At 40.8% G+C, this 27,885-nt stretch overlaps 1 protein-coding gene across 1 annotated transcript in view; it reads left to right on the top strand.

Moving 5' to 3' along the window:
* The window catches only part of celf4 (CUGBP, Elav-like family member 4), a 1,368,200-nt gene that overhangs the window by 1,288,324 nt on the left and 51,991 nt on the right, over nucleotides 1–27,885 (top strand). The window contains exons 10-11 of the mRNA XM_072252349.1: nucleotides 4,828–4,890; nucleotides 20,964–21,044. Coding sequence (XP_072108450.1) covers nucleotides 4,828–4,890; nucleotides 20,964–21,044 — 144 coding nt within the window. The remainder of the gene's footprint in view (nucleotides 1–4,827; nucleotides 4,891–20,963; nucleotides 21,045–27,885) is intronic.

Raw genomic sequence — 27,885 nt, 5'->3', positions numbered from 1 at the left:
AAAGCATTCAAGGCATGAAAGCCTAAGATCACCTGCAGGAGAATGCTACACTTTGTTTTCCTAAGTTTTACCATCTCAAAGGAAAGGTCGAGAGGAACTGAAGAGACTCCAGGAAGCAGGTATAAATGAACAATGGCATGTTTAGAACCTGTAATGATAATAATTAATAATGATAGACGAATACACCTTAACTATAATTGATGTTCTGCTTCCTTGAACAGAACTTCAAATGCTTGTCAACAGACTGAGTTAAAGGTCAGCCCTGAGTGAGGTGTAGCACCTGCTTAGCCCCTCTTTCCCCACCCCCAGGTCAGGGTCATGTGAAATCATGAGAGCAGGTGAGCAGGTGGCAGATGGTTGTACAAGCAGCTGGTGCATATCACAAGTCCTGGTTATGCGATCCACTAACGCAAGGCAGGCAATCTTTGAGTATTGACAATGGCTAGGGCTACCTATCTTGTAAGTCCAGAAGAAGATAATGGCAAACCATTTCTGTAGAAAAATTTACCAAGAATAATTATAGTTATGGAATGGAAGACCATGATTGCCTGTATCACCACCCTTGGCAGTTACCACTCTGTGTATAAAACTTACCTCTGGCATCCCCTCTATACTTTCCTCCAATCACCTTAAAATTATGACTCCAGGTATTTTCATTGTAATGCATGTAAAATTTGTCAATCAGCACCTTGTAATGTTACGTGTTCCAAAAATGCACAGCAGAAAGAGCAATACAACACCAGAACTCGTGATGGATATTTTACAGTCAATGATCATAACTTTGTATGAGATGTCACTCAAGATTATTGATTACACTGGGCCACCTTCATGTTTGAGTTATCTGGATGATCATAGAATCATAGAAAGCCAACAACATAGAAGGGGCTATTCAGTCTATCATGTCTATGTTGGTCAAGCAAGAGCTTCACACCTGATTCCATCTTCTTCTGTTTAATCTAAGGGTTCCCAACCCTTTTTATGCCATGACCCAGTATCACTAAGCAAGGAGTCTGTGGGTCCCAGGTTGGGAACCTCTGGTTTAATACATAAGGTGACAATTCTTCCATATATAATGACATTTTCTGCCCCTGTCAACTCTTCAGGCAGAAAATTTCAGACATGACAAAATCTGCAGATGCTGGAAATCCAAAGCAACACACAGAAAATGGTAGAGGAGCTCAGAAGGTCAGTCAGCATCAATGGAAAAAAGTAAACAGTCGATGCTTCAGGCCAAGACCTTTAATCAGGACTCAGCCTGAAACGTCAACTGTTTACTCTTTTCCATAGATGCTGTCTGGCCTGCTTAGTTCCTCCAGCATTTTTGTATGTTGCAATAAGTTCCAGACCTGACTATCTCCAAGCTTTAAGCATTTCTTTCTTGTTTACTAACCTTTCAGTCAGTTTCCTTAAATGAAAGGCCAACACTGTTCTTATGTCTTATTGTCTAAAACAGTGCCCTCTGGTTTTTTACATCTCTGTGAAGGAAATAGGACCTTCCTGTTTAGATTTATTATAATTTTATAAACTTCTATTAAATTTCCCTTCAACCTCCTCTGTCCAAAGAAAGCGAACCCACCCTGATCAATCTTCCCCCAATACCACCATTTCCAGTCCTGCCAATACCTTCATAAATCTCCTCTAAGCCATCTCCAGCCTTTGACAGTCACGCAACGAGGTGTCATCAAGACTACACAGACACTGTGTGTCACGGTCATTAGTGAATCACGCAAAGACTTATCAAAACCAGAGATGTGCAGAAGGAATTCACACATTGAAAAGAGATGCTACGACCGATGTTCCAGCGCAAACTACAAACTGAGCCGTGCCTTTTGTAGTGAGCCACAAAAGTGGGGCGCTACGGCAGCGTAGCAGTTAACATGATACTATTACAGCTCGGGGATTGGGATTCAGAGCTCACTACCGGTGGCATCACATCATCCGCTTGAATATTTGGGTTTCCTCCCACATTCCAAAGATGTTCCGGTTATTAGGTGAATTGATGATTGTAACTTGCCCTGTGATTAGGCTAGTGTTAAATAGGGAGGTTGCTGGCGGTGCGACTCATTTGGCCAGAAAAGACCTACAGCGCGCAGTGCATCTCTAAATATAAATCAAAATGATCACGTTATTTGTATATGTGAATATTCTACTTTCAAAGTTTTGCTGTAATATACTTTGGTATGCATTGTATGGGTGCAAATTTTCATTCAAATTGAGATGGAAAGAATGTACTATCCCAGAGGTGTCGTTGAAGTGATTTTAAAAGGATATTGTGTTTTTAATTATTCAACTCCCTCCAGTGTTTGGAAATGGCACAAAAATAGCGTTTCACGCGGGAATGAAGCTGCTGAAGTGCTCAATGATGCCATGTTTATGATGATATACATTCAGTAGCCACTTTATTAGGTACTCCTATACCAAATAAAGTGGTCATTGAGTGCACGTTCATGGCCTTCTGCTGCTGTTACCCATCCACTTCAAGGTTCGATTTGTTGTGCATTTAGAGATACTCTTCTCCACACCATTGTTGTAACACGTGGTTATTTGAGTTATTGTCCCCCTTCCCGTCAGTTTGAACCAGTCCGGTCATGCTACTCTGGCTTCTCTCATTAACAAGGCGTTTTTACCCATAAAGCTTCTGCTCACTGGATGTTTTTTTTTATCGCACCATTCTCTGTAAATTCTAGAGACTGTTGTGCATGAAAATCCCAGGAGATTAGTGGTTTCTGAGATACTCAAGCCACCTGTCTGGCACCAACAAACATTCCACGTTCAAAGTCACTGAAATCACATTTCTCCTCCCATTCTGATTTCTGGTCTGAACAGCAACTTGGCCATGTCTTCATGCTTTTATGCACTGAGTTGCTGCCACATGATTGGCTGATTAGATAGTTGCATTAACAACCAGATTTACAGGTGTACCTAACAAAATGGCCACTGAGTGAAAATCTCCTCCCTGAATAAACACAAGAGATTCTGAAGATGCTCGAAATCCAGAGCAACACACACAAAATGCTAGGGAACTCAACAGGTCAGGCAGCATCTGTAGCAATGAGTAAGCATTTGACATTTCCAGCCTAGGCTCTTCATCAGGACCGGAGAGGAAGAGGGAATAAAGCCAGGATAAGAGGGTGAAGTGAGGGAAAGAATACAGCTAGAAGGTGATAGGTGAAGCCAAGTGAGGGGGAAGGTGGGTCAGGGGAGGTGATGGAGTGAGAAGCTTGGAGCTGAAAGGTGGAAGAGGAAAGGGTCTGAGGAAAATGGAATCTGATTGGAATGGACAATGGGCCATGGCTGAAAGGGAGGGAGGTGATGGACAGGTGAAAAGGGATAAGAGGAATGCCAGTGTGGGGAATGGAAGAAGAGAGAAGGGGAAGGGGGATATTCTTCAGGTCCTCCAGTTTCCTCCCACAGTCCAAAGACATACAAGGTAGGTTAATTGGTCATTGTAAGTTGGCCCGTGATTAGGTTAGAGTTTATCGGATTTGTTAGGGGTTGCTGGGGTGGCTTGGCTCCAAGGGCCATGTTGTATTGCTAAATTAATTAATGAATCAAATTTCCTTTACCAGTCTTGTATGCTTTTGTGTCAAGTTTGAAGTCTCACTCCTGTAACATATTCTGGGATGCTTATTTTATTTAAGAGACTATAAACCCATGTATCATTGCTGGTGTTGATGGTGATAATGATGGTATGTCCACCATCTTTCTCAATAATTGCAGTGCCCATCATTGAAAGAAAACCATCCCTGAAGTTGATGGAAAATATCCCAAACAGTTTGAAAAATGTAAGACATTTGTAGCTTTGTTTCATGTATGTAACAGAATTAGGAGTATTGTGTACAGTTATGGTCACCTCCACTATAGGAAGGATGTTTAGAGAGGGCGCAGAAGAGATTTACCAGGATGCTGCCTGGTACAGAGGGCATGTAGTATTATGAGAGGCTGGATAAACTTGGGTCGTTTTCTGTGGAGTGCCTGAGGCTGAGGGGAGATTGGATAGAGGTTTATAAGATTATGAGAGGCATACATAGACTATCTGTTCCTTCTCGTACCTTCTTCCTGATGGTAGCAGTGAGAAGAGAGCAGGTCCTGGATGGTGGGAATCTCTGATAATGGGTGCAGCTTTTCTACAACAGTGTTTCATGTAGATGCTCTCCGTTTTCTGTGAGGTTTTCACAAAATAGAGTGGCAGAGTAGAGCAACGGTTAACATAACACAATTCCAGCACCAACAACCAGGTTCACTTCCTGCCGGTATCTGTAAGGGGCTTGTACATTCTCCCCATAACCACATGAGTTTCCTCTGGGTGTGCCGGTTTCCTCACGTTGTCCAAACCCATAACGGTTATGAGGTTAATCGGTTGCATGGGTGTAATTAGGCAGCATGGGCTCGTACTGCTGGAAAGGCCTGTTACTGTGCCATATCTCTGGATAAAGAAGCAATTAATGAGGGGAAATGAAAACTCACTTTAAAGTGTCTGTATTCACATTTTTTTGGATTCACTGTGCAGTCCAGAAATCTCAACAAACTTGCGTTAAAAGTTAAATACTGCGACCCTAGCCATCTGTCTGAGATTGATAAATGCTCCTGAACAGTCCCCAAGCCAATTTGGCAAGAAAGACGCACAAGCTGAGGTCTCACATACCCACTATGAGCAAGTCACTTTATTGAGACACATCTGACTTACCTAATGCAGATGGCTCAGATGTAGCTTTCAGTAATCTTGTGGATTTTATGTTGGTAAATGAAAGCGTTGCAAATGAGAGTAATGCAAATCTTAACAAAACCATGAATTATTAATGTATTTTTTCTTTTTTGTTTTGACAGCACAAAGCCCAACTGCAGCCGATCCCTTGCAGCAAGCTTACGCTGGAGTACAGCAGTACGCAGGTCGTTAGTATTAACACTTTGTCTAGCTCTACTTTCATTTATTTTAAATCCTACAATATTTTCAAAGGGTTGCATTAAAAAAAACTCAAACTCTTAAGTCAAATACCTTTCGCAGTCTATTTGACTGTGCTTTATGCACCTTCTTTTATGATTTAGCAGTTGACCGCTTTACCAGTTGGGTTTGCCTATCTTGCCAGGAAGAGCTATTTTCCTCAACAGAAGAACAGGAAATGAAAGTGAAGCCCTTTTCTAATGTAATTAATTTTTGCGAGCTAATTCAAAATAAAGCCTTGTAGGAATTCCCATTTTGAGGCCGTACAGGGAAACTTGAGCCATGCTTTCCTGAGCACTCCCAGGACAACCTGCAGGCCAAATATAGAGGGGTGCAAATACATGGGAAGAAAGATGTTGTTAAATCCATAAGACCATAAGACATAGGGGCAAATTAGGCCATTCAGCCCATCGAGTCTGCTCTGCCATTCGATCATGGATGATTTATTTTCCCTCTCAACCTCATTCTCTTGCCTTCTTCCCATTATACAGAACACAGAAGATCAACATAGAATACCACAGCACAGTACAGACCCTTCAACCCACAGTGTTTTGCAGACCTTATTACTTACTCTACCATCAATCTAACCCTTCTCTCCTACATAGCCCTCATTTTTCTATCATCCATGTGCCTATCCAAGAGTTTCCTAAACGTCCCTAATGTATTTATCTCTAACACCACCCCTGGCAGGGCGTTCCATGCACATTAGACACCCTTACTGATGAAAAACCTACCAACCTTTGCTTTAAATGCACCTAATGACTTGGCCTCCATAGTTGTCTATGGCAATAAATTCCATAGATTCACATCTGGCTAAAGAAATTCCTCCTCATCTCTGTTCTAAATGGGGGTTCTTCTGTTTGAAGCTCTGACACTATTGGAAACATCCTCTGCACGTCCACTCTCTCTAGGCCTTTCACTATTCAGTAGGTATCAATGAGATCCACAGGCCACTTGCCCAGCTACCCGGAGTAACATTGAACTAGCAGTCCCATATCCCACCCTCCAGCCAACCCACAGGCAATTAATATCTGACCCTTCCTCCTCCCCCCAGCCCCAATTACTTCCCACCCAATTAATACGATGTTAGATTCCATTGTCCATTCAACCTAGTGCTGAAACCACCTCGCTACCCCCCACCCATCTCCAGAAGCTTCGGCCAGCCTCCAAACGCCAGGAAGATCTACCTTCTAAGAAGATGATAGTATGATCCACCATCCACAAATGAGTGTAAAATTTAGCCCCCTCATCCCCCACCACGCACCTCTAGTCAGTCCCTACCCCCAGGACCAAAAGTGACTCCACCTCCAAACAGAACACTGTAGGAATTAAATTCTCACCTCAATACAAGACTGTGGTGCTTCCCTCCTTTTGAGAAAAGGTTGTGCCGACATCCCAAACCCTTCCCAACAGGAAACTATCCTGATTTCCCCAGCAGGTTGGTGCTGTAGCTGGTCCTGTTTCCTTACCTCTCCAGCAATCTGGTTTTGACTGTGAGCACCTGTGCTTAATCCTAGTGCACAGGATTGGTGGGTTAGCTGGCCTCTGTTAATTGCCTTTTACTGTTGTTACACTATAGCATTAGTGTAGCGGCTAGCATAACGCATTATAGCGCCAACGACCAGCGATCACTGATTGTGGTTCAGTTCCCACCACCTGGGCTTCCTTTGGGTGCTCTGGTTTCCAAAGGCATACAGATTAGAGTGAGTAAGTTGTGGTTTTCCCCCGGGATCAATAAAGTATGACTATGACTACTATGACTATGACAATGTTGTGTTAAGTTGGTGCCAGAAACATGGTGACATTTGCGGACTGCCTCCAGCACATATTTGGACTGTGTTGATCTGTACATCGAAACATCAAATCTGTATGTTTTGAGGTTTCAATATACATGTGACAAAAAGCTAATCTATCTAATATAAGGGCCAGATGCATCAACAGCCAAATTAGAAAGTATTAGGGAACTAAGGAAGGTCAATGGGTCTGAGGAAGTTGCTCTGAACTGAGGAAACATGGACTCGTCGGTCTTAATGAACCCTTTCTGTATTGTAGTAAGTACACTAAAGCTTCAATAATCCACCTTACAACCATTTGAAAATTCCATAGTTCAAAGTAAAATTAAATTTATTATCAAAGTCCATATATGCCACCATATACAATGCTGAGATTTGTTTTCTTCCAGGCAATCTCATTAAATCCACAGTAGAATAATAACCAAAATAGAATCAATGAAAGACTGTACCAGCTTGGGTGATTAACCAACCTGCAAAAGACAACAAGCTATGCAAATAAAAAAAGAAAGAAATCATAATTATAATCAATAAAGAAGCAATAAATATCAAGAACATGAGATGAAGAGTCCTTGAAACTGTGTCCATAGGTTGTGGGAACATTTCAGTGATGGGGCAAATGAAGTTGAATGGAATTATCTCCTTTGTTTCAAGACCCTGATGGTGAAGGGGTAATAACTACTCCTGATCCTGGTGGTGTGAATGCTGAGGCTCCTGTACCTTTTTCCTGATGGCAGCAGTGAGAAGACAGCATGACCAGGGTGGTGTAGGTCCCTGATGATGGATGCTGCTTTCCTGCAACTACGCTTTGTGTACATGTGCTCAACAGTGTGGAGGGCTTTACCCATGATAGACTGGGCTATATCCGCTACTTTTTGTAGGGTTTTCTGTTCAAGGGCGTTGATGGTTGTATCAGGTTGTGACACAGCCAGTCAATATACTCTCCATTACACATCTATGGAAGTTTGTCAAGTTTCAGATTTCATGGCAATCTATTGCAAACTTCTTAAGAAATAGAGGTGCTACCCTGCTTTCTTTGTAATTGTATTTACATGTTGGACCTAGGACAGGTCCTCCAAAATAATAGCACTAAGTGGTATTGGAAATAATTACAATATTTGGACATTTGTCTCACCGGGAGATATTCATTATGTTTTCCTTTCTACTCACTGGGACCTTGTTTCTCAAGTTCCCTTTCCAATCACCAGGAACTCTGCCATTACCCAATTGCCACCATCCCCCTTTTCCTGACCATAAATACATAGCACCACCAATACTAGTTAGCACATCCAAGACCCCTCCATCAAGGTAACTTCTGAAAGAGACTCAGGAGGGAGGGACCAGACATTTTCAACATAAAGATGTTCAGTGCCTACCATGGTCCAGGGTTCAGACAACCTGAACGTTGAAAATCAAAATCTGCAGATACTGAAAATCCAAAACAAAAATTCAGACACTCAGCAAGTCAGGCAGCCAAGAGTTAACCTTTCAAGTCATAAAACAAAAGTATACTCTGGCTAATGGAAGGCAACTATGTTGATGAGGGGTGAGCAGATTGAACGGTTGTGTTCTACCACATTTCTGGTCATGCTGGCAACTTACAATGTATCAGGCAAGGAATGCTGTTAGTGATATGGAGTCAAATTTTAGGTGAATAGTATCTTACCAGATCAGAACTGACCATATTAGAACTAACCATTCCTGCAAGAATTATGGCAGATGAAGTTACTTAAGTGTTTTAGTCTATTTTATTTCAACAACTTGTTTTCTCAACTAAACTGACATGAGCAAGGATAGTTCCTTGATACTGTTCCACCACCTTTTGACTCAATGGAAAGAACTTGGGTGCCAACATAATTGAGCCATCTGATAGTGTAGTTGGTGTGACTTCAATATAATCTTTATTTGCACTTATTGATATCATGGAATTTTTTAAACTGATTTATACTGCACCAAAGTGATTACAGAAAAATAGTTTTTATTGACCAAAATAGTGCTAACTGTTCTTCAAAGTTTTTTTTTAAAGGCTAAAATGTCCATTGGGCATTAGATGAAGCAATAGCTGAATATAAAAGTAATTTCAAATAATTCACATGATAAGCAAGTCAGTCCTTGATGCCTTTGATATAGTATTTATTAATGTTCAAATATCTTAATTTTGTCTTCTGACCTTTTGGGATATCAAATTGTTATTGTTTTGTATTTATTGCCATTTATTTCCAAATGAGGGAAATATTTCACAAATTCATTTTGGCAATAATTTAATCATTGCATGACGTCCATATTGATTTAATTATAATTGCTTCCAAGATCAGTGTGAGAATGTGCTTAGTTGTCTGCCCAAAGAATAATTACAATGGTTAAGTTATACCGCAGTAATTTTTCACTGCAAGTGCAAGATTCACACTAGACTTTAGGCGCACTTTAGGAACACCCCCACTATGCTTAACATTCCCTGGTACGTTGTCTTTAGAAACTACACAGCACATGTATAACAATGTCAGGCATATCAAATAGAGATTTTTTTTTACCTTCAGTGGCCACTTTATTGGGTATACCCGTACACCTGCTCTTCAATGCAAATGTCTAATCAGCCAATCATGTCGTAGCAACCCAATGCATAAAAGCATGCAGACATGGTCAAGAGGTTCAGTTGTTGTTCAGACCAAACATCAGATTGGGAAAAAAATGTGATCTAAGTTATTTTGATTGTTGGTGCCAGACAGGATGATTTGAGATTTCATAGACTGCTGATCTGCTGGGATTATCATGCACAACAGTCTCTACAACTCACAGAGAGTGGTGTGAAAAACACAAAGCATCTAACAAAAAGATTCAAGTTTCAAGATTGTTTAATGTTATTTCCTGTACCCAAGTGTAAGGATAATGCAGTAATTGTTACTCCAGATCTGATGCAGCACCAAAAAAACCCACAAAATCTAAAGAAAACTAAAATAATAAAAAAAACATAAACATAAATATGTAAGACAGTTTATATACTAAACATACAGTAGTTTAATTGTATGTTCATAAGGTGATACTAGGCTGTACAGAAGGTGACTGATGGAAAATAATGAAGTAGTAAAGTGAGTGGGTGGACATGTCAATCAGTCTTACTGCTTGGAGAAAGCAACTGATTTGAGTCTGGTGGTTTTGGCATGAATGCCTTGCAGCCTCCTCCCCAATGGGAGTGGGACAAGCGGTCCATGAGCAGGGTGTATAGGTTCCTTCATGACGCTACTGGCCCTCTCTCCAGCACTTTTCTGTTTATATGTCCCTGACGGTGGGTGGGCTGGTGCCAGTGATGCGTTGGGCGGTTTTTGTAAAGCCTTCCTGACTGCCTCGGAACCACTTGAGCACGTAACTCAAACGTTACAACTGTGGTGTTCGGAAAAGCATCTCTGAACACACAGCAAGTTGAACGCTGAAGTGGTTGGACTACAGCAGCAGAAGACCACAGGCATACACTCAATGGCCACTTTATTAGGTAGAGGATGCACCTACTAAAGTGGCCACTGAGTCTATATAACTTGGACATTTTGAAGTCAGCAATATTTGTGAGTATATTAGTCTAGTGGTCATGGATGTGGACTGTCAACAGAGGTTACAAGTCTTATTTGGGCAAATTATTAAATTGATTTCAAGCAAATCAACAATAATGCCTTTACTTACCACCTTCAACATAACAAAATATCCCAAAGTAATTTTCAGGAGCTTTTCTGAATGTAATTCATTACAGGACTACATAAAGAGACTGCTTAAGTACAGTACATTTCTTTCAAGTTGTGAATTAAAAGAAGGGTCAGGGCGATTTGCAGAAGGATTTCCAGATTGAGGCCCTAGGCAGTCATAAGCATAACTGTGAATGGTAGACAAAAGAGGATTGAAGTTGTGCCAATAATCAGGGCTGGAGAATCAAAGACACCTTATAAGGTTGTGGAACTGGAGAACGACAATGAGATGCTGTGGGGGGAGGGTGCAGTTGTAAACTCAACAAAACAAAATTAATGCAGAAAAACTTGCACCCATAAAATGTTTGGGAACCCATACCCCGCAGTAACCATACTCCACTCCAGTGCTTCCAGCATAACACCTAAAAGGAAATTTGCAAACTTTGATGAGTCAAATGGGCATTGGATGCTGAAGGCATTCAATTTTACCTCATGAAAAATAAGCTAAACTCTGTTTCAATTTATTGTTGTGATTTATTTTTCATGCTATAAAGGAACACATGCCAGTTTATTACTGGTCTAGAGCCATTCCAACTTAAAGATGGTGAAAAGGTTATTATTAAAGTTAAACACTACTTATTCAATTTCAGCTCAATACAGATCATCTGGGGGATAAAATCCCGTTGTTGCACAGACACAAGATTAAAGTGTATACTTCAAAGAAAAAGTGTTATACTTGTTGAGGAATGATTGTAAATGTGACTACAACATAGCGCAATGCTATTACAGCTCAGGGCATCAGAGTTCAGAGTTCAGATCTGCCGCCATCTGTAAGGAGATTGTACGTTCTCCCTGTGACCATGTGGATTTCATCCGGGTGCTCCAGTTTCTTCCCAAAGTCCAAAGGCGTACCAGTTAGTGGGTTAATTATTCATTACAAATTGTCCTGTGATTAGGGAGGGGAACGTCGACTGAGACTATGAGAGGCCTGCGTCGGGCATTTTCATGCCTTACGAGGCACAGATTGGAAGTCTGTGTGGGGTGCCACTCCTCGCACAGACACTAGAGCAATGTGTGGTTAAGTGCCTTGCTGAAGGATACAAACACGCTGCCACAGCAGCGATTAGGCCGTGATTAGGCTAGCGTTAAGTAGGTGGGTTGCTAAATAGACAGGAAAAGCCTGCTGGGCACTGTATTTCTAAATAAATAAATAAATATTTTGAGCTCCTGCAGCTAATAAAGTGGCCACTGAGTGTATGTTCATGGTCTTCTGCTGCTACAGTTATCCACTTCAAGGTTCAACATTTTTGTACATTCGGAAGTAGTGGAGGGACCTAGTAGATAATGTACAGTATATCTAAGACAAGGAAGTATAATATCATTATATGGCCAATAGGTAACATAATCCACTGTTTCAGCAAGCAGTGAATTACTTTACTTCTTGAAGAGCCTGGCTTAACCAAGATAACAAGGGAGGTTCTTGATCATTTCTGAATAGTTAATTTTCCACGCTAGAATTCTAAAAATGAATTATATTCCAACAACCCTCATTTTTCTCTAAGATCTTACATTGCCTGTCAAACCACCTACATTATATGTATTACAAACAATAAAGGTCCCAACTCCAATCCCTGTGGTACGTAGGTTAGGAAAACAACCATCTATCATCACCCTCTGCCTCACACCACCAAACCAATCTTGCATCCAGTTCATCAACATGCCTCAGATCCCTTGTGCCTTGACCATCCAGACCAGCCTAGCCAAAGAATTACTGCATTCCATCTAAACGTCCACAACCCTGCCTTCATCCTTATGCTTGATTACCTCCTCAAAAAACTTATTTCCTTTGAGGAACAGAGTTTCAAGGGCACATAGACCTTGTAGAGGAAAGGTTTCAACTTATTTCTCTCTTAAATAAACAACCTTGCATCTTAAACTGATTGTCCGGGTCTAAAATCTCCCAAACACATCTGCCCTGTCAGGATTTCTAAGGACTATACATGTTTCAACAAAGTTCCTTTAAATTGACTAAATTTAAGCAGATACATGCCTGGCCTGTAAAACCTTTCCTCATAAACAACCTCCGCATATCAGGCATTGGTCTTGCGAACTTTGCATTAAGTGTTCCCATGATAATAGCATCTTCCCATAAGTATGAAGAACCAGTACTGTAAGTGTACTCCAGATACGATCTTACCAATGTCCTTTCTAATTGAAGCATAACCTCTCTACTTTTTTGTTCAATTCCTCCAGCAATTAGCAATAATATTCTGCTAGCTTTCTAATTTACTTGCTGTAGATAGAGTAACTGCAAACTAGCCTTTTGCAAATCGTGCGCTAGGACTCCCAGCTCGCACGGTAGCATACTGTTTAGCACAACACTTTGCGACCAGTGACCCGGATTCAACTCCCACTGCTGTCTGACAGAACTTTGTACGTACTCCCCACGACCGCATGGGTTTCCCCTGGATTCTCCACTTTCCTCCCACATTCCAAAGATGTGCTGGTTGGTAGGTTAATTGGTCAATGTAAACTGTAAATTGTCCTATGATTATGCTAGAGTTAAATCAGGGGGTGCTGGACGGCTCAGCTCAAAGCGCTGGAAGGGCCTATTCCATGCTGTATCTTAAAAATTTAAAACAAAAGATCCCTCAGCTTTGACTTTTCATCATTGAGATAACACTGTCCCTCTACATTTCCGGAAAAAAATATTCACTTTCACACTTTCCCACATTAAACTCCACTGACCAGATCCGCGCTCCTTACTTTATCAATCTGAATCCCTTTGCTCTTATGCCATATCCACAGATTATTTCCCTTTGTGCCTTTGCTTTATCATTAAATTTAGCACCAAAACCTTTTCTGTCTTCATCCAGTTTCTTGATATAAATTCTAAAATGTTAAAGCTCCAGTACTGATTGGTGGGATGTTTGTTACATCTTGCCAAACAGAAAAAAAGGATTCCATTCATTTCCTCTCTGTTTCCTATTAGCCAGCCAGTCTTTCATCCATGCCTTAAAGTTGCCTCCTACACTGTGAGCTGTTTTTATCTGCAATAACCTATCAAATTTCTTTGGGGAATCCAAGTATAGGGCATCAACCCATTCTCCTGCACCCCGCAGCACATGTTACTTCTTCAGGACACTCCAATGAATTGGTGAAACATTATTTTCCTTTCAGAAAGCCATGTTGAGACAGCCTAAATATCTTGATTATATTTGTGAGGTGCACTGTTACAGTATATTCAATAATAGCTTCTAAAATTTTCCCTGGAACAGAATTAAACACAGGCATTCCTGTTTTTTGTCTCCCTTTTCTTCTGAAATAAAGGAGTTACCTTTGCAATTTCATGGTGAATAGATAATTACAGAAATTCCTGATAATTCACAGAATACCAGGAATAACTCCAGGGATATTATTCCACTTGTGTCATGTTCAGCTGAGAGAGCTGACTAGGCCTCTGTTTAAGACCTTAAACAAAAGTCTGGTTGCCTTCTTTTAGGAGAGCTCAGATTCCATGGGCTTTCTTAACTGCGCTGTTACTATGCCCTGTCTCCTTCAGGGATATACGCATATACATAGTGCTCCATGGTACCATTATACTCAACGCACATTATTACTGCTCAGGGTGTTTCAGAGTTCAGAGTTCAATTCCGGCACCTTCAGTAAGGAGTTCGTATGTTCTCCCTATGACCTGCATGGATTTTCTCCAGGTGTTCTGGTTTCCTCCCACACTCCAAAGAAGAACTGGTTAGTCTATTAATTGGTCATTGTAAATTATCCCATGATTAACATAAATTATCCTGCAATTAGGCTGGAGTTAAATAGGTGGGTTGCTGGTCGGTGCAACTCGTTGAGCATATCAATTAGAACTGTGCCATTTAGACCATAAGACCATAAGACAAAGGAGCAGAAGTCGGCCATTCAGCCCATCGAGTCTGCTCCGCCATTTTATCATGAGCTGATCCATTCTCCCATTTAGTCCCACTCCCCTGCCTTCTCACCATAACCTTTGATGCCCTGGCTACTCAGATACCTATCAATCTCTGCCTTAAATACACCCAATGACTTGGCCTCCACTGCCACCCGTGGCAACAAGTTCCATAGATTCACCACTCTCTGGCTAAAAAAATTTCTTCACATCTCTGTTCTGAATGGGCACCCTTCAATCCTTAAGTCATGCCCTCTTGTACTAGACTCCCCCATCCTGGGAAACAACTTTGCCACATCCACTCTGTCCATGCCTTTCAACATTTGAAATGTTTCTATGAGGTCCCCCCTCATTCTTCTAAACTCCAAGGAATACAGTCCAAGAGTGGACAAATGTCCCTCATATGTTAACCCTCTCATTCCTGGAATCATTCTAGTGAATTTTCTCTGTACCCTCTCCAACGTCAGCACATCCTTTCTTAAACAAGGAGACCAAAACTGCCTACAGTACTCCAAGTGAGGTCTCACCAGTGCCTTATAGAGCCTCAACATCACATCCCTGCTCCTATACTCTATTCCTCTGGAAATGAATGCCAACATTGCAATCGCCTCCTTCACCACCAACTCAACCTGGAGGTTAACCTTAAGGGTATCCTGTATGAGGACTCCCAAATCCCATTGCATCTCAGAACTTTGAATTCTCTCCCCATTTAAATAATAGTCTGTCCGTTTATTTCTTCTGCCAAAGTGCATAACCATACATTTTGCAACATTGTATTTCATTTGCCACTTCTTTGCCCATTCTTCCAATCTATCCAAGTCTCTCTGCAGACTCTCTGTTTCCTCAGCACTACCGACCCCTCCACCTATCTTCGTATCATCAGCAAACTTAGCCACAAAGCCATCTATTCCATAATGCAAATCGTTGATGTAGAAGTGGCCCCAATACGGACCCCTGTGGAACACCACTGGTAACCGGCCCCCAACCAGAATAGGATCCCTTTATTCCCACTCTCTGTTTCCTGCCAATCAGCCAACGCTCTATCCACGTATGTAACTTTCCCATAATTCCATGGGCTCTTATCTTGTTAAGTAGCCTCATGTGTGGCACCTTGTCAAAGGCCTTCTGAAACTCCAAATATACAACATCCACTGCATCTCCCTTGTCTAGCCTACTTGTAATTTCCTCAAAAAATTGTAATAGGTTTGTCAGGCAGGATTTTCCTTTAAGGAATCCATGCTGAGTTCTGCCTATCTTGTCATATGCCTCCAGGTACTCTGTAACATCATCCTTGACAATCGACTCCAACAAATTCCCAATCACCGATGTCAAGCTAACAGGTCTATAATTTCCTTTTTGCTTCCTTGCCCCCTTCTTAAATAGCAAAGTGACATTTGCAATCTTCCAGTCCTCCAGAACCATGCCAGAATCTATCGACTTTTGAAAGATCATCACTATTGACTCTGCAATCTCCACAGCTACTTCCTTCAGAACACGAGGGTGCATTCCATCTGGTCCGGGAGATTTATCTACCTTTAGACTATTCAGCTTCCTGAGTACTTTCTCTGTCATAATTGTGACTGCGCACACTTCTCTTCCCAGCCACCCTTCAGTGCCCAGTATACTGCTGATGTTTTCCTCAGTGAAGACTGATGCAAAATACCCGTTCAGTTCCTCCGTCATCTCCTTATCTCCCATTACAATTTCTCCAGTATCATTTTCTATCGGTCCTATATCTACTCTCGCCTGTCTTTTACTCTTTACATACTTGAGAAAGCTTTTAGTATCCTCTTTGATATTATTTGCTAGCTTCCGTTCATAGTTAATCTTTTCCCTCTTAATGACCTTCTTAGTTTCCTTTTGTAAGCTTTTAAAAACTTCCCAATCCTCTGTCTTCGCACTAATTTTTGCTTCCTTGTATGCCCTCTCCTTTGCTTTAACTTTGGCTTTGACTTCTCTTGTCAGCCACGGTTGCATCCTTTTTCCATTCGAAAATTTCTTCTTTTTTGGAATATACCTGTCTTGCACCTTCCTCACTTCTCGCATAAACTCCAGCCACTGCTGCTCTGCTGTCTTTCCCGCCAATGTCCCTTTCCAGTCAACTTTGGCCAGTTCCTCTCTCATGCCACTATAATTTCCTTTACTCCACTGAAATACTGACACTTCAGATTTCGGCTTCTATTTTTCAAATTTCACAGTGAACTCAATCATGTTATGATCACTGCCTCCTAAGGGTTCCTTCACCTCAATCTCTCTAATCACCTCTGGTTCATTACACAATACCCAATCCAGTACAGCTGATCCCCTAGTGGGCTCAACAACAAGCTGTTCTAAAAAGCCATCTCGCAGACATTCTACAAATTCTCTCTCTTGAGATCCAGTGCCGACCTGATTTTCCCAATCCACTCGCAGGTTAAAATCCCTCACAATTATTATAACACTGCCCTTCTGACAAGCTTTTTCTATTTCCTGTTGTAATTTGTAGTCCACATCACTGCAGCTGTTTGGAGGCTTATAAATAACTGCCATCAGGGTCCTTTTACCCCTGCGATTTCTTAGCTCAACCCATAAAGATTCTGCACCTTCCGATCCTATATCACCTCTTTCTAATGATTTAATATCATTTCTTACCAATAAAGCCACGTCTCACCCTCTGCCTACCTTCCTATCCTTCCGATACACCGTGTATCCTTGGACGTTCAGTTCCCAGAGGCATACATCCTTTAGCCAGGTCTCAGTGATGGCCACAATATCATACCTGCCAATCTGTAGCTGTACAACAAGATCACCCACCTTATTCCTTATGCTGCGTGCATTTAAGTATAACCTTAAGACCAGTATTTAGTACTTTTCGCTTTGATTTCACTGCAGCTTTATTGCACTGCAACTCATCCCAATGGCTACAAATTTGCCCTATCACCTGCCTGTCTTTCCTGACGTCTTTACTGCTCACTATCTTAGATTTATTTCTGTTTTCCCCTTCCATCATTCCGGTTCCCATCCCCCTGCCAAATTAGTTTAAACCCTCCCTAACAGCTCTATTAAACCATCCCGCCAGGATACTGGTCCCCTTCGGGTTCAGGTGTAACCTGTCCATTTTGAACATGTCATACTTCCCCCAGAAGAGATCCCAATGATCCAAGAATCTGAAGCCCTGCCCCCTGCACCCGTCTCTCAGCCATGCATTTAGTCAATATCCTCAACTCTTTTTCTCTCTGCCAAAATGTATCATCCCACGTTTCTCTATGTTTATTTTTACCTTCAATTTATCCACACTCTCCACTAGCCTATCTGTGTCTTCTACTATCTTCCTCACTGTTTACCACAACACCGTATAATATAATCTATAAATTTTAAAATTTTATTCAAAGCACTCAATCTAAGTCATTAAAAAGAGCTCAGTGGTTTTCATGCTGAACCCAGGAGCATCACTGTTGACCAAAAACAATAATTTATCATAACAACCCTTGTCAACAACTTTTTGCTTCAGTGATGTTTATGTTTTTATGTCACCATAATTCAAGGCAATTTAACAAGTCTGCTGACTGTTGTAACAAATCTGAAACTTAGGGCATCAATTAAACTGGAACAAATTTAAATCAGCAGCTTTTAATTTGGGGTTTGAATAAAATCTGTATGTGTTTGTCCTTTAATTACTATTACTAAAGGGAATTTGATACATGTTTGAAATAAGAAAAGTTTGTGAGGTTTAGGGAAAAGACAAGAACTAACTGGATCAGTCTTTCAAAGGGTTGGCTGGAGAAATGGCTGGTTGGCTCTGTCATTCGTTATGTGTGAGCTTCCCAGCAAAAAATTATACTCTCCACAGTACTGAAGAATTAGCAAAATAACTTTTTTTTAGATTCTGGCATCTTCTCCCTTCTTTCTCAGTCCTGAAGAAGGGTTGCGGCCAGAAAAGTAAACTGTTTATTTTTCCATAGATGATGCATGATCTGCTGAGTTCCTCTAGCATTTTGTGTGTGTTGCTATCAAAATAACAGTAATCTTTCCAAACTTTTGCCAAGACCATCAGACTCAAAAGCATTTTTCTCAAGCAATAAGACTGATCAACGCCTCCACCCACTAACCCACTCTACCACACTCCCCACCACCACAGCTTTATCATTTTCTGTCAGTCACCTTATGTACAGACTCTAATATACATAATGAATATACTCTATGGACATACTGTACTTTACAATCAATCTATTGTGTGTTTTTTATTATTGTGTTCTTTATCTTATTGTGTTGTTTGTGCTGCATCAGATCCAGAGTAACAATTATTTCGTTCTCCTTTACACTTGTGTACTGGAAATGACATTAAATAATCTTGAATCTTGAAATCTCAACATTTCAATTAACCAAATCAGAGAGTCACTTGAAGTGAACCAATCAACTATAGCAGATATTGTTGGAATAATGCTTGCTCGCCACAGTATCTGACTGGCAACTGAATGTCAATCTTGGCAAGCAATTAAAATTCCCTGACTTCATCACATCATCATCACTGAGGCCTGACATGGACATTCTGTCAGAAACCTCGAAGCAGGTGGTCATGGTAGAACTGACAGTTCCTTGGGAAGACCAGGTTGAGGAGGCATTTGCACATAAGAGAGCCAAATACCAGGAGCTGGTGGAGCAGTTATGTGGGCCCATGGCCAAGTGGTTAAGGCATTGGACTAGCTACCTGAAGGTCGTGAGTTCAAGCCCCAGCTGAGGGAACGTGTTGTGTCCTTGAGCAGGGCACTTAATCACACATTTCTCTGTGACGACACTGGTGCCAAGCTGTATGGGTCCTAATGCCCTTCCCTTGGACAACATTGGTGTCATGGAGAGGGGAGACTTGCAGCATGGGCAACTGCTGGTCTTCCATACAACCTTGCCCAGGCCTGCACCCTGGAGAGTGAAGACTTTCCAGGCGTAGATCCATGGTCTTGCAAGACTAACGGATGCCTCTGGTGGAGCAATGCTGGAACAGGTGTGGAGGGCATAATGTGAGCCTATAGAGGTTTTGCTGGCTGTTCACTGTGGACCCTCTCCTTAGCATTATGGGAGCTGCAAAGAAAAAAGCCATCAAGACCGTCACAGAGGCTGCTGAGCGAGCCTCCAGATGGCTGTGGATCAAGAGGTGTGACCCACGGACCAATGCTACTGGGACACAATCCAGGGCCTGATCAAACTTGGCCGGGTCGACACTGAAATACCCGAAACATCCTATGACCCCAGGTTACGTCACGGATTATGTGTCCCAGTGCATCCTGGGATATATCTCAGCAACACAAATGTTCTGGTGTTTAGATCTCTGTCATGTTACTGTTAGCTAATTGTAGCTGCAGTAACTAAAGAACAGAGATGGGGCTGTGAAAAGGAGAAGTCCTTCTCTCATTAGTGATCTTTACTTCTTAGTAATGGAGCAACAACAACATAATTCAAAGAGTTTGCCTGTGGTTGAAAGTAAACACTGCTTCGGGAGAATTTAACTATTCTCTGATGGCATACTACAGTCAATAACATACTACAGCTAACCACTGATTTCTACTTGACTGATTTGGCTTTATTGTAGAAGAAAGTTAGGTAGGGTGTATAATGATTGTGTAATCAGCTATCTGTTTTCTGTCATACGTAACAAAAGCTATGGCTACTTACAGAAGCTTCATGGGAAGAGAAACCCAGGCATTTCCAGACCAATTGATAAAGGCCACAGATAACCATATTGATCTTCGCAATCTTGTTGATGTTTAAAGTTTTGTAACAACCATAATTTTACCCAGACCTTTAATGATTATAGCACTTTCACATAGGGAAATATTATCATATTGAAATGTCACTGTCTGCTGCCATTTATTTTGTATTGATTTCCATTTGCTTAGCAGGAAAATCGCATTTCCCTGATATGAAAAAGTTTTTAATGAGCTAGGTTCAGATGTGTGTTAGCAAAAAAGCTGCTGCCTCTCATGGTGGGTCATAAGTCATGCTTTTCTTTGGAGATTATCAAAAACTTGCTTTGTTGCTATTAGCCTAACTTAAATATTTTGAAAGGTGATTTCCAATTAGACACAAAAGCAATTAGTTATTATTGTCACTCACTGGTACTGATGAATCACTGAGATTGTTTATCAACACCTTTGTAAGACTAAATAAATCAGCTGACCTATGAAACACACTCACAATGATCAAATCAGAGATGAGTAGTGTAGTGGTTAGTGTAAAACTATTACAGTGCCAGCAATCAGTGATCAAAGTTCACTTCCCTCCACTGTCTCTAAGGAGTTTGTACGTTCTCCCCATGACTGTGTGGGTTTTCTCCAGTCTCCTCCCACTTTACAAAGACATACAGATTAACGTTAGTAAATTGAGAGCGCGATATGCTGGCACAGGAAGCGTAGCGACACTTGCATAACCCCAGCACAATCCTCAGACTGCGTTGGCTATTAAAGAACAATGCATTTCCCTAAATGTTTCAATGTACATGTGACAAATAAAGGTAGACTTTAATCTTTAATGAATACTATGCTAAAGTCACTGGTAAATATTACGTATATTTTAAATGGGTTTTCACTTTTGAACATTTAGCTTGTTAAATGTGACTATACAAAACCCTAACATGAAACACCATCTCTGTGTTACAGCTGCCTATCCTGCCGCCTATGGCCAGATTAGTCAAGCCTTTCCACAGCCACCTCCAATGATACCCCAGCAACAGAGAGAGGGTAAGTTTTTCATTATATTCATTACACACAATAGACAAACAAAAGAAGATATGCTGATATTGAGATATGACAAAAGACCTCAGGGAGAAACTCTAATCAAGCATAAGGCCTTCAGTTAATTACAGGTCCAAGTTTTGGAGGGTCAAAAGTACAAGTACAATGACTTGGAATGTTCCTCAACTTCATATATTTTAACATCTCGTTTTGGTCCACCATTACTAAGGCGATGCCAGAAACCAGGACACTGTTGTAGTCCAAGAGTGACACTGTACTACCCCGTTCAAATTGGCATTGATTGCCCAGATGGCAGCTGCTTAATCTAAAATTAGTCCAGGTTTGGCAGATTACCTTCCAGTGAAAATGTTGAAAGGTGGGACATAGAAACATAGAAAATAGGTGCAGGAGTAGGCCATTCGGCCCTTCGAGCCTGCACCGCCATTCAGTATGATCATGGCTGATCATCCAACTCAGAAGCCCGCTCCAGCCTTCCCTCCATACCCCCTGATCCCTGTAGCCACAAGGGCCATATCTAACTCCATCTTAAATATAGCCAATGAACCGGCCTCAACTGTTTCCTGTGGCAGAGAATTCCACAGATTCACCACTCTCTGTGTGAAGAAGTTTTTCCTAATCTCAGTCCTAAAAGGCTTCCCCTTTATCCTCAAACTGTGACCCCTTGTTCTGGACTTCCCCAACATCGGGAACAATCTTCCTGCATCTAGCCTGTCCAATCCCTTTAGGATTTTATACGTTTCAATCAGATCCCCCCTCAATCTTCTAAATTCCAACGAGTACAAGCCCAGTTCATCCAGTCTTTCTTCATATGAAAGTCCTGCCATCCCAGGAATCAATCTGGTGAACCTTCTTTGTACCCCCTCTATGGCAAGAATGTCTTTCCTCAGATTAGGGGACCAAAACTGCACACAATACTCCAGGTGTGGTCTCACCAAGGCCTTGTACAACTGCAGTAGTACCTCCCTGCTCCTGTACTCAAATCCTCTCGCTATAAATGCCAGCATACCATTCGCCTTTTTCACCGCCTGCTGTACCTGCATGCCCACTTTCAATGACTGGTGTATAATGACACCCAGGTCTCGTTGCACCTCCCCTTTTCCTAATCGGCCACCATTCAGATAATAATCTATTTTCCTGTTTTTGCCACCAAAGCGGATAACTTCACATTTATCCACATTAAATTGCATCTGCCATGAATTTGCCCACTCACCCAACCTATCCAAGTCACTCTGCATCCTCTTAGCATCCTCCTCACAGCTAACACTGCCACCCAGCTTCGTGTCATCCGCAAACTTGGAGATGCTGCATTTAATTCCCTCATCCAAGTCATTAATATATATTGTAAACAACTGGGGTCCCAGCACTGAGCCTTGTGGTACCCCACTAGTTACCGCCTGCCATTCTGAAAAGGTCCCGTTTATTCCCACTCTTTGCTTCCTGCCTGCTAACCAATTCTCCATCCACATCAGTACCTTACCCCCAATACCGTGTGCTTTAAGTTTGCACACTAATCTCCTGTGTGGGATCTTGTCAAAAGCCTTTTGAAAATCGAAATATACCACATCCACTGGTTCTCCCCTATCCACTCTACTAGTTACATCCTCAAAAAATTCTATGAGATTCGTCAGACATGATTTTCCTTTCACAAATCCATGCTGATTTTGTCCGATGATTTCACCGCTTTCCAAATGTGCTGTTATCACATCTTTGATAACTGACTCCAGCAGTTTCCCCACCACCGACGTTAGGCTAGCTGGTCTATAATTCCTCGGTTTCTCTCTCCCTCCTTTTTTAAAAAGTGGAGTTACATTAGCCACCCTCCAATACTCAGGAACTAGTCCAGAATCTAACAAGTTTTGAAAAATTATCACTAATGCATCCACTATTTCTTGGGCTACTTCCTTAAGCACTCTAGGATGCAGACCAACTGGCCCTGGGGATTTATCTGCCTTCAATCCCTTCAATTTACCTAACACCACTTCCCTACTAACATGTATTTCGCTCAGTTCCTCCATCTCACTGGACCCTCTGTCGCCTACTATTTCTGGAAGATTATTTATGTCCTCCTTAGTGAAGACAGAACCAAAGTAATTATTCAATTGGTCTGCCATGTCCTTGCTCCCCATAATCAATTCACCTGTTTCTGTCTGTAGGGGACCTACATTTGTCTTTACCAGTCTTTTCCTTTTTACATATCTATAAAAGCTTTTACAGTCAGTTTCTATGTTCCCTGCCAGTTTTCTCTCATAATCTTTTTTCCCCTTCCTAATTAAGCCCTTTGTCCTCCTCTGCTGAACTCTGAATTTCTCCCAGTCCTCAGGAGAGCCACTTCCTCTGACTAATTTGTATGCTTCTTCTTTGGAATTGATACTATCCCTAATTTCTCTTGTCAGCCACGGGTGCACTACCTTCCTTGATTTATTCTTTTGCCAAACTGGGATGAACAATTGTTGTAGTTCATCCATGCAACCTTTAAATGCTTGCCATTGCATATCCACCGTCAATCCTTCAAGTGTCATTTGCCAAGTCTATCTTAGCTAATTTACGTCTCATACCTTCAAAGTCACCCCTCTTTAAGTTCAGAACCTGACTGGGTCATGACTGGGTCTTTCATTTTCCATCGGCGTGCGCAAGAGGATCTGAATGTCCGGTTGTAATATGTTTGTGGCTTGCAATTTCATGATATAACCACGACCTAAAGTTAGGCTGCTTAATTAGATAAGAGATTCCATATTATATTTGTAGATTAAATATTGTAATTGTATTTTGCAGTCACTGCAAAAATAAGTAACCATGTCATCAACTACAGGTTGCCCTATTTTATGTATCCAGTGGATCTTGCAGTGAAATGACAAAAGTTCAATGTAGGAGTGTTGGCACATTTGGGATTTCCATACGAACCCTGAGCTTGCCAGGAGCTGGATTCGCAGAGTTCAGCAGAGGAGGGTGTAGCAGATCCCAGCCACTTACACTGGGATCCCACTTTAAAGATCCTGTGTGTCAGACTTGGTGGTGGTGAGCTGCTGCAAAGGTTTAAGGCAAGTTTGTGATTCTGCTTAGTTTCGAACATAGAACAGTACAGCACAGTACAGGCCCCTTGGCCCACAATGCTGTGCCAACCTTTTAACCTACTCCAAGATCAATTTAATGCTTCCCTCCTACCCCTCCATTTTTCTTTCATCCATGTGCCTCACTAAGAGTCTCTTAAATGTCCCAAATGTGGTACCATAAGGCCACACAATATAGAAGCAGAATTAGGCTATTCAGCCCATCAAATCTGTTCTCCATTCAATTATTGTTGGTTTATTATCCCTCTCAACTCCTTTCTCCTGTCTTCTACCCATAACCTTTGATGTCCTTACTGATCAAGAACCTATCAACATCCACTTTAAATATACCCATCTGTGGCATTGAATTCTACAGACTCTGATGAAATCCCTCCTTATCTCTTTTCTACAGGGACGTCCTTGTATTCTGTGGTTGTGCCCTGTGGTCCTAGACCTTCCCACTATTGGAAACATCCTTTCCACATCCACTCTATCTAGGCCTTTCAATATTCTTTTGGTTTCAATTAGATCCTCCAATGCATCTGCCTGTACCACTTTCTGTGTAAAAACTTGCCTTTGATATCCACTCTATACTTTCCTCCAGTCACCTTGAAATTAAACTTCCTATATTAGCTATTTCAGCTGTGAAAAAGATGCTGGCTGTCCACTCTATCAATGTCTCCTGTCATCTTGTACAACTCTATCAAATCACTTCTTATCCTCCTTCACTCCAAAGAGAAAATTCATAACTCACTCAAATCTTTTCCCCATAAAACATGCTCTCTAATCCAGTCAGCATCCTAGTAAATCTCATCTGCCCCCTCTCTAAAGCTTTCACGTCCTTCCTATGAAGGGGCAACCAGGACTAAACATGGTCCAAGTATGGTTCAGTCACAGTTTTATAGAGTTTCAACATTACCTCACAGCTTGCAGTTTGGTTTATTTAACTATGTTTTAAAGTACTGTAATCCAGTTTGTTTCTTTTAATAAATTTTAATATATTTTAATTTGTTCAATAGTCAATTCTAAATAGTTTTATAATGTTTTTGAATGTTTCTGAATGTCAGAAACATTCATGGTATTTTGAAAACTTTGACAGCTGGCTAAGCCATAGAGTGGTACTGGAGAAGGTAAGTGCAACCTTTTCATGGAGGTCAGTATTGGAAACACTGAGAAAATGATTTTACTGCAGACCAAACGTAAAACATTTCTGTGAGTCATGCAGCTCTGTTAATTGTGTTCAAATACCATTCCACGCTATTTTTAATTATTCACAATAGTCTAACTTACTTCACAATATCCTCCCCCAAATTTAGACACACTTTTCATAACATTACCCATCCACTCTTATTAACTGCAGCACTGCTACTTAAACGTGAAGAAAAATATGGAAAAGAAACAGAAATTGTTAGCAAAACCGAATTTCAGTTTTGAACTGAAACATCTATTTTTGAAAGGATCTGTACGTATAGCATTAACCAATCCGTCACCTCTCAGACAACAATTCTTGCATTTCCTGTTAAAGGTTCTTTGTACCTGAAAGCCAAGGGAGGTATCATACTGCAACACTGAGTGGAATTAATAATGTTATTGTACCTCCTTCAGCAATTCAGGAACATAGCACTTGCCAGTTTTACTATAACCAGTACTCCAGGAGCAATTACGATCAATTAACATATTTAAATACAAAACTGTTATTCCAGCTTTGCATCACACAGTCCAGATGTAGTTTTGTCTTACACTACAGTTTGGTTGCATTTTCTACATTGCGACAGTTGGCTAATCTAATAGGATGCATTTTGTGATAGAAGTTTTGCTTCAATTCGGAGGTTCTCTGGAAAATAATTAGCTCTAAAAATGCTAGGTCCTTACACAACGTTAGTGTGCTGTAAGATGCTGTAAGCCTACAAAAAGGTTAATAACAGGGCTGGTGAATGGAACTAAAGATTTATTTTACAGACAATGTCATGTATGTTTTCACATTTTTATTTGCAGAGAAATGTCACAGAGATCACTATTCTGCCAGAAAAAGTTGCATTCACATTAGAAATTCAAGCTTGGCAAATGAGTCTACACATTAGGCAGAGGAATACTGGTTAGCACATATTCATTAATGTTCAGTTTACCATTTAAAAGAAGAAATGATAAGCTTCTATCTTGCATACAAATCCAAGAGTAATGCATTTTATTGAAGTGAAAGTGGACCACTCAGCTGCAAGATGGACTAGTTTGTTTAAAGTTTTGACATTGATTTGAATATGAAAATAGCACAGCAGGATCACCAGAAAGCTTAATTAATTTTTGATGCATTTTGGAAAAAAATATATTTAGCATTGTTAGTTATGATTGAAAATAATTATTGTGGCAAATTATATTACTTACCATTCAAACTTCTCAATTAGTTCATATTGTACACAACCACATATACATAACCATTGAGCTAAGTGCTCATTAACAGCAACTGTCAAAGCACATTTAGTACTGTAAAACTTTTCAAAACTATACAGGATAGTTATCAAATAAACTTTTATACTGCGACACAAAGATGAAAAAAAGTTGAAATAATCAAAGCCATGGTGAATACTTTAAGGAACATCTTAAAGGGGAGGGAGAGAGTGAGAGGAAGAGAATGAAAGGCTTAAAAAAGAAATTCCAGAGTTTGGGAACTAGGCTGCTGAAGTCATAACTAGTAACGTTAGAAGGATTAACCTTGGGAATGATTAAGAGCCGTGGAATTTGAAAACAAAAATAGAAGTTCAACATCAAGCTTTTACTTGTCAGCACGCTTTGGGGAGAATATGCGAACAAGAACAGTTACCAATAGTGGAGTTTTAGATGGCCTTAAGTTTATAATCAGTTGGTTAAGGGAAGGCAGCCAGATAAGCATTGGACAGCGGTAACCAAGGCATGATTTAGGATCAAGAGGGGAACCAGAAAAGGTTGTAATTTTGAAACATGTAATCTTATAGTTTTATTAGTTAGGCTTTCATTTTCAATTTGAGCTTGACGCTGTTCCTGACATAGTCCTCTACAGTTTCCATTGAAGGAGGCTTGGTTTTCTGGCTGGATGGTTAGAGTGAAAGATATAATGAGGTTAAAGATGGTAGTAGAATACTCCTAATGCCAAATGCCTCACAGATATCCCAATTTTGAATTGATTTGTTCTGAATCGGTCCCAAAGGTCAAGACAATGGTCATCCCTCACAGCACAATATAAGATATCCTCAAAGTGAAGATATAACTTTATCTCCTCCATAAGAGGTATGCAGTGGACAGAGATATAATGCTTCCTACTAACCCTGTCTTGAACAAATTCTTCTGTGACAAAGACGGATGAGATGCAAACTACACCAAATAGCACAGTGGCAGTACAGAAATGTATAGATAGTCTTTGAGCCCATATCTTTGGATGCTGCTGCCAAAGTACTGATCAGGCAAAGACTGGAGTTCTCTGCTTTGAATCCCTGCTGTGAATTTTGTGAGATTTTTTTTATCTAAAAATCGATACACATAAACTGATTAAAGGACAAACATATACTTTGAACTTCACTAATAAACTGAGAGACCAATATTTCAATAAAACTTTGAAGCCACAATACTTACCATAGGATTTTTGATGTCTGTTGTGTATTATAATAAGGTTTGGGAATTGACAAACATCATTATGTATCTCTCACTGATGCTTAGAAATGTAGAGCTCTTAATGTACTTTTTTGCTCTCTTCTTTGAAACAGGCTTAGGAATTGAGCTGTTTATTTTACTGACTTCCATTTCTGTAG

The sequence above is a fragment of the Mobula birostris genome, chromosome 3, assembly GCF_030028105.1.
Source record: "Mobula birostris isolate sMobBir1 chromosome 3, sMobBir1.hap1, whole genome shotgun sequence".
In the NCBI taxonomy this organism is placed as follows: domain Eukaryota; kingdom Metazoa; phylum Chordata; class Chondrichthyes; order Myliobatiformes; family Myliobatidae; genus Mobula; species Mobula birostris.
This window is presented reverse-complemented; position numbering and strand designations above follow the sequence as displayed.